The sequence below is a fragment of the Eurosta solidaginis genome, chromosome 1 (genome assembly GCF_040869045.1).
Source record: "Eurosta solidaginis isolate ZX-2024a chromosome 1, ASM4086904v1, whole genome shotgun sequence".
In the NCBI taxonomy this organism is placed as follows: domain Eukaryota; kingdom Metazoa; phylum Arthropoda; class Insecta; order Diptera; family Tephritidae; genus Eurosta; species Eurosta solidaginis.
Genome location: NC_090319.1, coordinates 261,829,869 through 261,842,270, shown reverse-complemented (window position 1 = coordinate 261,842,270; position 12,402 = coordinate 261,829,869). Strand labels below are relative to the sequence as shown.

At 37.3% G+C, this 12,402-nt stretch overlaps 1 protein-coding gene across 1 annotated transcript in view; it reads left to right on the top strand.

Annotated features, from left to right (window-relative positions):
• Positions 1-9,074, top strand: part of MetRS-m (Methionyl-tRNA synthetase, mitochondrial) — a 90,531-nt gene extending 81,457 nt beyond the window's left edge. The window contains exon 7 of the mRNA XM_067760625.1: positions 7,764-9,074. Coding sequence (XP_067616726.1) covers positions 7,764-8,317 — 554 coding nt within the window. The 3' untranslated portion in view covers positions 8,318-9,074. The remainder of the gene's footprint in view (positions 1-7,763) is intronic.
• Positions 9,075-12,402: the final 3,328 nt, after the last annotated feature.

Sequence of the window (12,402 nt, the reverse complement as noted above, 5' to 3'; positions counted from 1 at the left end):
AACGTTTTGAATACTTATGCCGAACTGATTCACAAAATTTCTTCCCAACAAGGGCGGGCCACCATTCTCAATAACAACAACTGGTAGCCACTTACACGAGCCATTATATTTCACCAGCATATCACATACTCCCTTAGGAACAATCCGCGTACCATTATACGATTTAAAAATTATATTTGTCTTTTTAAGTTCTGCGGCATTAAAATATTCACGAAAAGTTGCGAAAGCAATCACGCTATATTCTGACCCAGTGTCCAATTGTATGTTTAAGCGAACATTATTTAAAAGCACATCAAAACAAATTGGCCCCTGCTTATTGCATGATATATTAAAGAGAGGTAACTCTTCTTCCGACTCTGTCAAAAAATTTATTCTGCCTGCTTTGCACATTTTCTTAATATGCCCTCTTCGCTGACATTTATGACACTTGTAACTTTTAAACTTACACACACTAGCGCTATGGCCCACGCTCCCACACACACTGCACTGATGGTCATTGTTCTGCCGCCTCCGCTGTTGTTGACTTCGACCACTGCGTTTTACGTTGTCGCTGTCCTCTTTTTGCTGTTTTTTCGAGTCTTCACTTCTCCGCCTGACCTTCATTTGACTTTGGTTATAATGTAGCTGCTCACTGCTGTCTTCAACTTCCCTTTTGACCTCATACTGCTGCCGAATATAATGTGATGCGTTAGCGATGCTTATTGCCTTTTCCAATGTGAGGGTGCTTTCATTTTCTAGGAATATTTTGTCTTTTGCTGGGCCAGCCTCCAAGCCCATAATTAATTTATCGCGAATCGCCATATCAAAGTGTGGGCCGAAAGAACATCCTACCGCTAATGATCGAACTCTTGCCGCCCAGTCGTTTATTGATTCAGTTGCCATTTTATTGGCCTGATAAAACTTAAATCGCTCTGGAAATTCGGACGCGGCTGGTTTAAAATGAGCCGACATAGCTAGGATACACTGTACATACGTAGTTGCTGCACCATCAAGAATATGTGGATTCAGCAGATTTTTTAGAAGCACGTAAGTTTTTTCCGACAGGGCATTCAGGAAAATTGCTTTTCTCTGCTTCCCCTCTTCAATATTGTTAGCAATGAAAAATTGGTCAAGTTGACTATGGAAAACATTCCATATATTTTCTTTAAAATCAAATTTCGGTACACTTCCAAATATCGACATCGCCCGTTTTGTATCGTCGCCAGATGTTATAATTAAAACACGCGTTATGTAATAGTGATACTTAAGTGGATTGTATTTATTTAAGCAAACAGGTACCGACAAGGCGAAGGAGAATGAACGACTGAAAACTTGAGTACAGTGACAGTGCATTGAAGCTGCAGTCTACAGTGTGTACATAGCGCATAGAAACCGTTGTATGTATATAAGAGAAATCTCTCATCGGCTTTAATGCAAGTTACCACAAGTTGTTTACATGGTTTCCAATAACACATTTGATTAAATCATAGCATATACGGCAAATAGGAGACCGTGTAAATTATCTACATCTCCATCGTCATCTCCATCTCCACCTCCATCTCCATCTCCATCTCTATCTCCATCTCTATCTCCATCTTCATCTTCATCACCATCTCCATCTCCATATCCATCTCGATCTCCATCTCCATCTTCTTTTCCATCCCTATCTAGATCCCGTTCTCCCTCTCTATCTTCCTCTTCTCTCACTCCCACTCTCCTGCTACCCTTCCTCTCCCTCTACCTCTGCATCTCCTTGTCTCAATTATTTTCCATTATTGTAATATCGTTCTGCCATTACGTCGCCCGAAACTGTACTAAATTCTTAACTTAAAGCTTAACAAGAAAATACTATACTCGTATAAATGCTCGATGCAGCAGCAGGACTGCTTGGAAGCACTTTTACTATTTGTAATTTGTTCGTCTACTTTTAGTTAATACACACTTCAACTTTTCGTCCACAAATTTCCTCGTGAAGTCGCTAAACTTGATTTTAGTCTTTTTAAAGCAATGATTACTAAAGTTTCAAACGCTTAACAACTACTTCCATTAAGTCACAACTTGACTTAGGTTATTTTCGATATTTTTGCTCCAATAAATTGGAACATTTTATAGCACACTAGCTTGAGGGTTCTTTATATTAATGGAAGTTCGTTTAAAGTTTACTCTTTGAAAATGAAGGTTGTTTATTTTTTGAAGGTAAGCACCTCCGAATTTGCACCAAATGCAATAAAGCGAAATTAAAAGTTGTTTGCACTGATCACAAGCTCGTTTATGCGCAAACAAGCATAGAGGCAATCGAAATAATTAATTATAATAATAGAAAGAAATAAGCAAAGTGAAAAAGAAATGGGGAAATCCTTAAAAATCATGTCCGCATTTGGACAGAATATGAAGATGAATGCAATTTTGGGAAAGTAGGTGGTGTCACGCTTCCTTCAGGGAAAGAAGGTGATTAAAAGGCATAAACAAAGTGAAGAAAAGAGAAGAAAAAAGGATAGAAGGGTTTGCCGAAAGAGAGTGAGAGCAGAGAAGAAGTACAAAGAAGAAAAGCGAATGAATTTCGAAAATTAGTAAAAAAATGAATAATAATGACAACATAAATGGGTAGATGAGAAACACACGAAGAGTAGGAGGGCAAGAAGAAAATGATCAATTAGGGTAATAAAAAAGAGAGAAATGAAGAAGCTTGAAAGGAAGGGAGTATAAAAAAGGAAAGTAGACCCGTTTTCTTAGTGGAAAAGAAGGAGCGGGCGGGGACAGGTATGAGGTGAGCATTGTGGAAGGCCGCATCTAAAGTCTAGAGTAAAAAGGCTCTATTTTCTTTTTAAATGATTACACGGTTATATAAATTAGAAACACCATAGTGTGTTAGTAGCGCACACCCTCTACCACACCGAAGGTCCTGAGTTCACGCCCCGGACGAAGCAACATCAGAATTTTAGAAACAAGTTTTCTCAATTAGAAGAAAATTTTTCTAACCGAATTCGCCCCTCGGCAGCGTTTGGCAAGCACTCCGACTGTGCTTCTGACATAAAACGCTTCTCAGTGAAAACTAATCTGCCTTGCGGATGCCGTTCGGAGTCGGCATAAAACAAGTGCCTAGGTCCCGTCCCGCCAATTTGTAGGAAAAATTAAAAGGAGCACAACACAAATTGAGAGAGAGAAGCTCGCCATAAAATCTCTTCGGAGATTATCGTGCCTTACATTTATTTATTTATTTATATGAATTTTTCTAAGCGGACAAATATTATATGTGGTTCGCTGAAGCTTTCAGCTTGTGTTCACATTGGCTGTTGGCTAGTCGTTTGTTTATTTTATCCAAGCATAGAAGATTGCATGGTAAGCAGTTTAGCTCATGATTGATCCCAATGTTACTCCGGAGCAGGCACATGTAATTTCAGGACTTGAATTTTGATCGAGAGAAGTGAGTGTCATTAATTTTATATAGTTTCAAAAAGGAAAATTTAAATTTAAGTAAATCTTCTTTGGGCGCGTTATGAAAAAATTATTAGAGGGAAGTTTTAAGATATGAGCGCATCACTGTAACACAAAAGTAACAGGTTGAAGCTGTCCACTAAAACTTGATTTGTATAAGACTTTAACCACATCACATTATGCGTGACATATATATGTATATGTTGAATTAGATCGAATGGTGAAAAAAGACTGGGCCGATATCGTGTTATACGATCACGGATAAAAAACCAATTTCACTCAAACGATAAATATGAATCTGTCAGGCTTTTTGTAAAAGCCATAATACATAATGCATCTAATCAGTACCTGTAGCCACTATTTCACGTATTACCTCAATCCCAATTACCATTTCAGCACTGAATTGCGATTCGAAAAATTTAATTCAATAACGGATCGTATAACACGATACGGGCCCAGCATTCATTAGTGTTATTTAACTTCGGGAGTGCAGTTATCGGTATGTATAGATGTACATATATATGGATGTATATACGCATGCATTTCCATTTCAGTTCAGCTTGACACACATACATACCCATACATTTTTATGCGTGTTAATGGTTAAGAATGCATACATCTCTTGAAGAATCCTTTGTCGTAGTGTTGGCAAAACATCGATAGTATCAATGGTTTCTTAACTTTCGATCCACCGATATTTCGTTAAAACAATCGTTAAAACTATCGATTATGTCGCACTTTACGTGAATATAAAACCTACCAAATTTCTACACATTTGCCGTCTTTCAGTGAGTTTTACAGCTCCGGCTCGCTCAATTCTCACGGGAATGCTCTGGATCATTGAGAGACTTGAGAAGCAGATGTCGTGAAATTTTCGCACACGTGAAATGTGATAGGCAGATGTCGCCGCTGTTTTTCGTTTAACTCATTCGGCGAAAGGCTAAGCAGCGACATCTATTTTTGAAAAAGTAGGTATATTAAAAGCCGCGTTGCCAACCTAAAAAGAAGTAATTAAAAATTATCTGGTTCACAAATTGAACCAGACTTCTATCTGGATTTATCTGGCTCAAATCGTTGTTGTTGCATTTACATGCAAAATTATTTATCTGGCTCGGGATTTTGCCACCGGATGATAGCTATTGGCATCTCCTGAGCGAATTCGCCGTCTCATTATTTTTTGTGTTATTAGAATTAACGTCAACGCTTTTCAGCTCAGAAAATTATAAATGTGAAAAATGAATAGGCAGAAGTCCAGTGTGTGGCAATTTTTTAGAAAAGTTGAAAACTCTAACTTCGTACAATGCGAGCTTTGTTGCAGTAAATATAAATATTGTGGAAATACCACAAACATGTTTGACCATATTAAAAGAAAGCATAACCACAAACTAAAGCGTTTACTGCATGAGATATCAACTGAAGAAAACAATTCTCTGGATATACTGTCTGATTCTGAACCAGATGTACCAAAAAAGAAGAGTGCAATCAAAGATTTCTTAAATCGGGATATATACTATGGCGATAATTCTATAGCAAAAAATATATAGATAAAGCATTCATAAAGATGATTAAATAAGCAGTATCAAATGCCTAGTAGGAGCACGATAAAAAGATCTTTGTATCCCAGTTATTATGAAGAGATTAAACAAAAATTGAGCGAGCTTTTGAATGTTTGTGAATATGCAGCTATAATAACTGATATGTGGACTTCTACATCAAATGAGGGTATATTGACTGTCACATGCCATGTAAGCAAAAATGAAAATATTTTATCACCGCTATTAAAAGTTATAAAACTTGAGGGGAGCCACAGCGCAAATGATATAGCTACGGTAAGTTGTCAATTGCACTCTATAATTAAAGGATTAGATGTAAAAGATCTAATTTCCAGGTAATAGACTCGGTAATGGAGGAGTTTAAAATTAAAAAAAAATTGGTAGCGATTGTAACGGATAACGCCACTACAATGGTTAAGACTGCAGATATTCTTAAAATTCGTCACTTGCCAAATTTTGTGCATTCAATTAACTTAGTAGTACAGGACAGTTTTAAAAGCAAACATTTTGAAAACATTTTAAAAAAGTGTAAAAGTTTAGTAACATATTTTCGTTCAAGTACGTTAGCTTCCGACAAATTACGTCAAATGCAGAGACTCAACCATTAAGAAGAGCTGGCTTGAAGAAACTTGCTGACAAGCATTTATTCATTCCCGCAACATCAGTGGCATCTGAGCGCATATTTGCGAAAGCCGGCCACATACATAGTGAAAAAAGAAACAGATTGAAAGATACCAATTTGAATAAAATTTTATTTTTATAAAACTTGAGGGAAGCGTTTGATTGAAACCATATCCCCAATATTCACAATCAATAATGCAAGACTGCTCTAGAATATGTGATTACCTCTGAAATATTTTGGCAGTAGGCAGATTAAATCATTTTACTGTGAAACATTACTTTTCATCTGTGTATATATTTAATATAGTTTTTGTTATTAACTTGTTTGTTACATTCAAAAAGGATTCGATTTAAATAAACTTTCGTTTAATAATAATTCTTCTATATTTCATTATCAAGTTTTCTGAATGTTTTATTTCAACTAGTAACTATCTATACTATCGAAACTATCGATTGTTTTCTCACCAAAAATCTATTTAATCGATAGAACTAAGCTATCGATGTTTGCCAACACTCCTCTGTCGTTAAAAATTGTAAACGTTTCGTTAAAATTCTTAAACAAAAGTTCTATTTTTTTTGTATGTTTGTATATATGCTAATGTTTGTGCACTAAGAAGATTTACGGCAGATTCAGTCTCATCTCAAGTCTCCAAATTTGAGATATTCCCTTAGAGAAAATTTTCGTGACTTGAGATGATTTCGGTATTCAGTAAATGAAGGTCACAAAAAAACTCACCACATCAACAAAATTCTCGAAAAAGACAATTTACATTTAAAAAATTATATAACACTGAATTTTGGCAACATAACGATGTGTGGTGTTGTGGCTGAACTCATAGGGCGCAACTCACGTTTCTGTTTGGAGAATCCCAAAGAGCGTAGGTTATAATCTCAGTGAAGGCGCACATTGAATTAGATTACTTTTAATATTTTTATTTTTTCGTTGCTAATTTTAAGTTTTAAAAATGGAACAACAATCGTTTTTGCCAAATAGTTTTTGCCGATATTTTCATATGCCCGGGCCAGCTCACAAATTAGTGACCGCTCTTGTGAGACTGGAGACGTGAGCCAGTTTACAGAATACCAAATTTTCTCAAAACTGAAGTTCACCAAGAATTGTTTCTAATAGTGACTAGTGAATTCGGCTGTTACTGAATTCAGCTGTTAATCGAGGATATGTACACCTTATGTTTGTATGCAGCTAATGGTCTCCGAAACCAATCCGCCGATTTTATTCAAATTTACAGGATATCTTCACGGGAGAGTGTTCCTGTGAAGTTTCTTTTCGTGAAGTGGACCAGGAACTGATCTGTTTAAACAAATTCTATTCGCGGTACGATTTTCTTAAATTTGATATATAGGAAGCACTTTGTATAGAAGCACTTGTATAGGTTCGATTTGCATGAAATTTTGTATACATACATATATGTCGCCCTTTGCCTAGATTAGCATACTTTTTTCCGGGAAGTGAACCAGGGACCGGTTTATTCGAAAAAAATCTATTCATGATTCCTTTGCCTGAAATACCTTAACGGAAGATGCTACGGCAGTGTACATAATTTAGAATTAATAACATTCGATTAATTCGCGAAAGAAGAAAAATATTTCTATATTTAATTTTTCAAATTCAAACTGAACGTTAATGACTTTGTTGACTATCTTTGTCAGTCCTTTCATTATTTTATTGTAATTAATTATTTGCATGCAATTAAAAACAATTTTTTAATGGTGCCACAAAAGTATACTCACGCGCGCACAAGCTCCCATTTTTTTAAATTGGATATAATTTTTTTATGAAGAAAAATTTAAAGTTTGAGTAGGTTTGAAATATTAAGAAAATGCAATAATGTTCATCAATACCGTCCAATATAAAATATCAAAGCGAAGTTTCCCTTTCAAACAGCAAATACCCAGCTTATCAAAGTTATTCCAACAAATCGTGGAAAATAAACAGACATTTTTTCAATCTCACACTATTCACTATCATAATCATAATCATGTTGATCGTTATTAACCAGCGCACTCAGAATACTCGCTACATTCTAATAGCACTTAATTAAGCGCACACTTTTATGTACTCAAATATTTTCAATCTCAATTTTTTTCTAAAAATTATTTCAACTGCCTTCAACTAACAACAACTTTATGATTATTATTATTATTGTTTATTTGCAGCACGTTGCGCACAACATTATGCAGATAAGAATTTCTATTTGGTTGTGGATACCGTCGTAGCCACTTTACATGCGGCCAATAATTTCTTTGAAACAGCACGTCCCTGGGAGTTGAAGAGCGCGTCAGACACCATCACCAACATCAACGATGCGGCGACTGTTAATGTAAAGAATATTGAAAATTCAGAACGGCTAGAAACGATTATCGCCATGACAATGGACACGTTACGCATCTGTGGTATCATATTGCAACCGATTGTGCCACAGTTGTGTAAAAAGTTACTGGATAAATTAGCGGTGCCGCAAGAGCAACGTTTATGGCGTAATTTAGGCGAATATTTGACGACGTCCTCTAATGAAAATGTATCAAAGCCACTTGCCACATGCACAGATGCGCTACTATTCAAGCGTATATTGCTTAAGGATGTGGTGGGCAAGGAGGAGGGTGAATTGTTAGCTGAGAATTCACAAATGCCACCAACGCAAAAGAACACGAAGACGAAACAAAAGCAACAAAATCAGAATGCGGCAAAAAGCAAGAAATTGGCGCAATAGTTCAAGTTTAATCAATGCTACTGTGGGGCGAACTAGGAAGGAAGTGCGGATAGTGAAATCATAAGCAATTCAGTTGTGGCTTCTTGTTGTCTGCAACTGCAACCACAATCATAATAAAATTTGGACTTGCTTCTAAAACAACTACAATAGCGTTGTGTAGTGCCTTCGCGTGTAGTTAGCACTGGTTTTATTATTATAGTGGCTGCAGATGGATGCAAGTTATCGTGCCGACATTTATCATTCAATGTACGCAGCAATCAAGTAATTTAAATTCGTTACAATCTATTTTGCTTCCTGAATGTGTTGGCATTTGCGTTGTAATGCTACGTGCTATCGTCTACTTTCCCACGATGATTTCTTGTAGCTAGTACTTTACGTTCATCACGTCGCTTAAGCAAAGTGTTTTAATAGTTTAAAGTTGCGGGTGTTTGCAAGATAATTCATTGCAGCCATTTAATTATTTATCGTACTCGGGCGCCAATTTGTATGTACTTCGTTTCATCCACTGTTGCAGCGGAACCTAATGCAACGATGCGACAATCCAAATACTGATTTGCAATAGAAAACAGGCAATATTTAACCAAAGAAGAATAGATGATTGGCGAAAAGGTCGTTGGTGCCCTTATATGACAACATTTTTTCTTTCTTCGATCTGTATTAAGGATTGAGTATTCTAAGCATAGTGAAGTACAGAAAACTGTAGAAGATATGTTAAAATGACTTGTTAATTAGTTAAATAAAAAAGCCCAAAATACAAGATTTTTGTTTTTGTTGAATCGGAACTAAATATACAGCAGCGAACAATAAAATAGCAGTGGGAATTTTTTATCGAATTTCGTTAATTAAAACCTTTTTTTTCGATGGTTTGAGAATAAACTTCCACGAATTTTGTAACTGAAATTATGCAAACTCATCTCAAAAACGTTCGAGAAAATTTTAGAAAAATCCGACCCACCAATAAGTATATCGGGATATCGGGATGACAATCTTTTTTCATTTATACGCACATGTCTGCGCGTCTGTTTGTTTGAATGCAAACTAGCCCCTCAACTTTTGAGATATCTTGAAAAAATTTTGTGAGCGGGTTCATTTAGACGCCCGATTAGACATTTCTTGGAATCGACCGGATAGGAACACTATAGCAAATATTCCCCATGCAACCGATTTTTGAGAAAAGAGAATTTTTTCATATCTACTTCAATTTTTTAGATTGAAGCTTCAAATTTCACCAAATGCTTACATTCATTGTTGTCTGAAAATATTTTATAGATCGGTCAATATGTATATGGGGTATTCCATTCCATTTCGACCAATTTTGAACCCGACCCCTTTAGAATTGGCTGAAAGTTTTTCTTCTTTTCTAGCATACGAAAGACGTTTTTCAGAAGTTTTTCAAATTTTTTCATCTAACTCAAAAAAAGTTATGAATTTTTAAAAAAACACCGTTTTTGTTTTCAAAATGCTATAACTTTTTCAAAAATTGACCGTTTGAGATCTTTTTTTTTTTTAATTTGGTTTTAAATGTACTTTTCGGAAAAAATTAAAAAAAATTGTTAAAGTTTTTTTTTTGTAATTTTTCAGTTTTTCGAGATTTTTCGAATTTCGCCCTTTTTTTTTTGTTTTTCTCATAAAAAACTTCACTTAATTGTGCAATCATCCCCACTAATCCCGGAGTGGGCCGAGAATTTTTTTTTTGTTTATTTAATTGAAAAAAAAAACTAAAATTTTTTTTGTATTTTTTCCGAAAAGTACATTTAAAAACATATTTAAAAAAAAATGATCCCAAACGGTCAATTTTTGAGAAAGTTATAGCATTTTGAAGAAAACAACGTTTTTTTCCAAATATTTAAAACTTATTTTGAGTTGGAAAACGGTGTTTTTTTCAAAATGCTATAACTTTTTCAAAAATTGACCGTTTGGGATCATTTTTTTTTAATATGTTTTTAAATGTACTTTTCGGAAAAAATACGAAAAAAAATTGAGTTTTTTTCAATAAAAAAAAAAATTCTCGGCCCACTCCGGGATTAGTGGGGATGATTGCAGAATTAATTGAAGTTTTTTATGAGAAAAAAGGGCGAAATTCGAAAAATCTAGAAAAACTGAAAAATTACAAAAAAAAAAACTTTAAAAATTTTTTTGAATTTTTTCCGAAAAGTACATTTAAAAACAAATTTAAAAAAAAAGAAAGATCCCAAACGGTAAATTTTTGAAAAAGGTTATTGCATTTTGGAGGGGCTAAGATACTTGGCTTGGATATCATAAGTGGTTTCAGGCTCTGGATCAGGGACTGATATCAGTCTTAGACCGGCCATAGTGACGAATGTCACGCGTGATTAGTTATCACGTCCTGCACGAGGTGCCCCTGCTTGTACTGATAATGGCGGATCTAGAGAGGACTACACGATAAAACCCGCACCCCCTGAGTCATTGTGCCGAGCTCAGGGGTCAAGATCGATACACAACGGTGACGAACTGGACTGTTTAGGGCTTTGATTTGACATTACATTTTGACTTGATGACTTTGGGCTGGTAGGTGCGGTATTCTCCCACTTTAGTAGGTCGGGGTGAAACCCTACCGAAATGGCTGGTAGGCTAATGCTGCACCTGCCCACGTCCCGTTAAAACCGTGGCGGGCCTCAAGGTACGTTCCGGCTCCGTCGCCGTTAAGTTGGTGGTGTAGGTGCGGTTGAAGATTTTCCCGCTTCGCGTCCGGTCTGGCTCTGAACGCATTACTCATAAGGTAATGCGTCAACCCTCGCGTGGCCTCCCTGCGTAGCATAGATAATCACAAGACCGTTTAAGGGCGACTACACAATCGGCTCCGGATAGCGGCCTTGAGGGGGGACTTTTTTAGAATGGACAAGACTAATACGAATCCGCCAAGGATGGGGTGCGGAAGAAGGGCGCTTTTGATGGAAATCCGTCAAATCAATCTTCAGCACTCAAAGGCGGCTTCCGCAAATTTGTTGCTCTGCCTTGAAAAAGGCGGAGTGGATATAGTCTTTGTCCAGGAGCCGTGGCTGAGTAGTAACGGCAGTAAGATTTCTGGATTAAGGACTGGAAAATTCAACACCTTGGTGCATGGGGAGGCAAGTAGGCCTAGATCCTGTGTGCTTGTTAAAAAAGAGATTAAAGCTTTTATTCTCTCTAATTTCAGCAATGCTGACGTAACCACGGTCTGCCTCGAGCGAGGAAGTAATGAAATGTGGGTGGTCTCAGCGTACATGCCCCACGGGGACGTAGAGGGACCACCACCTGCGATGCTGGGTGAAATCACCGCTGAAGCAAGGCGGAGAGGTGTTGGCGTGATCATCGGTGCCGATGCTAATGCCCATCATAGCATTTGGGAAAGCTCGGATACCAACACTAGAGGTGAGTCCTTATTTACTTTTGTTGTAGATGAGGGACTTTGTATATGTAATAGGGGGAATGACGCGACTTTTATTACTGCGGTAAGGGAGGAGGTCCTGGACCTCACCTGGTTAGTAGAGAGCTGGAAGGTCGGATATCTGGATGGAGGGTTCTCAACGAGCACTCCTTCTCTGATCACCGATATATTCAGTTCTCAGTGAACGAAGAACGTCCCGGTAAAATATCTTTTAGGAACCCTAAAAGTACTAACTGGGACTTGTATTGTAGGAAGCTGGGAGAGCTACTGCCTGCGGTACCTATCATTAGTTCGGGTCTGTCCGAATCTGAGATAGACGTTCTGGTGGAAAACTTCACCTCGGCAAGCAATAGCGCCTTTCAGCTGCCCTGCCCATTGAAAACTTACGGGCGGAAGGGCAAGCCGCCCTGTTGGTCTGATTCTCTTAACGACCTAAGAGCGTCCAGTCGGCGGTTCTTCAACAGAGCTAGGAGGAGTAAATTACCCTCGGACTGGGAGCTTTATAAGGTGAGTCTGGGGATTTATAAATATGAAATAAGGATAGCCAAGCGAGATGCATGGCGAAGCTTCTGCGAAAACGTAGAAGGCTGCAATGAATCTGCGAGGTTTAGAAAAATACTCTCTAGGAACCCCGCTCCTTTGGGGTATCTGAGAGATGATGGTGGGGACTGGTCGATGAGTAGCGAGGAGTCCCTAA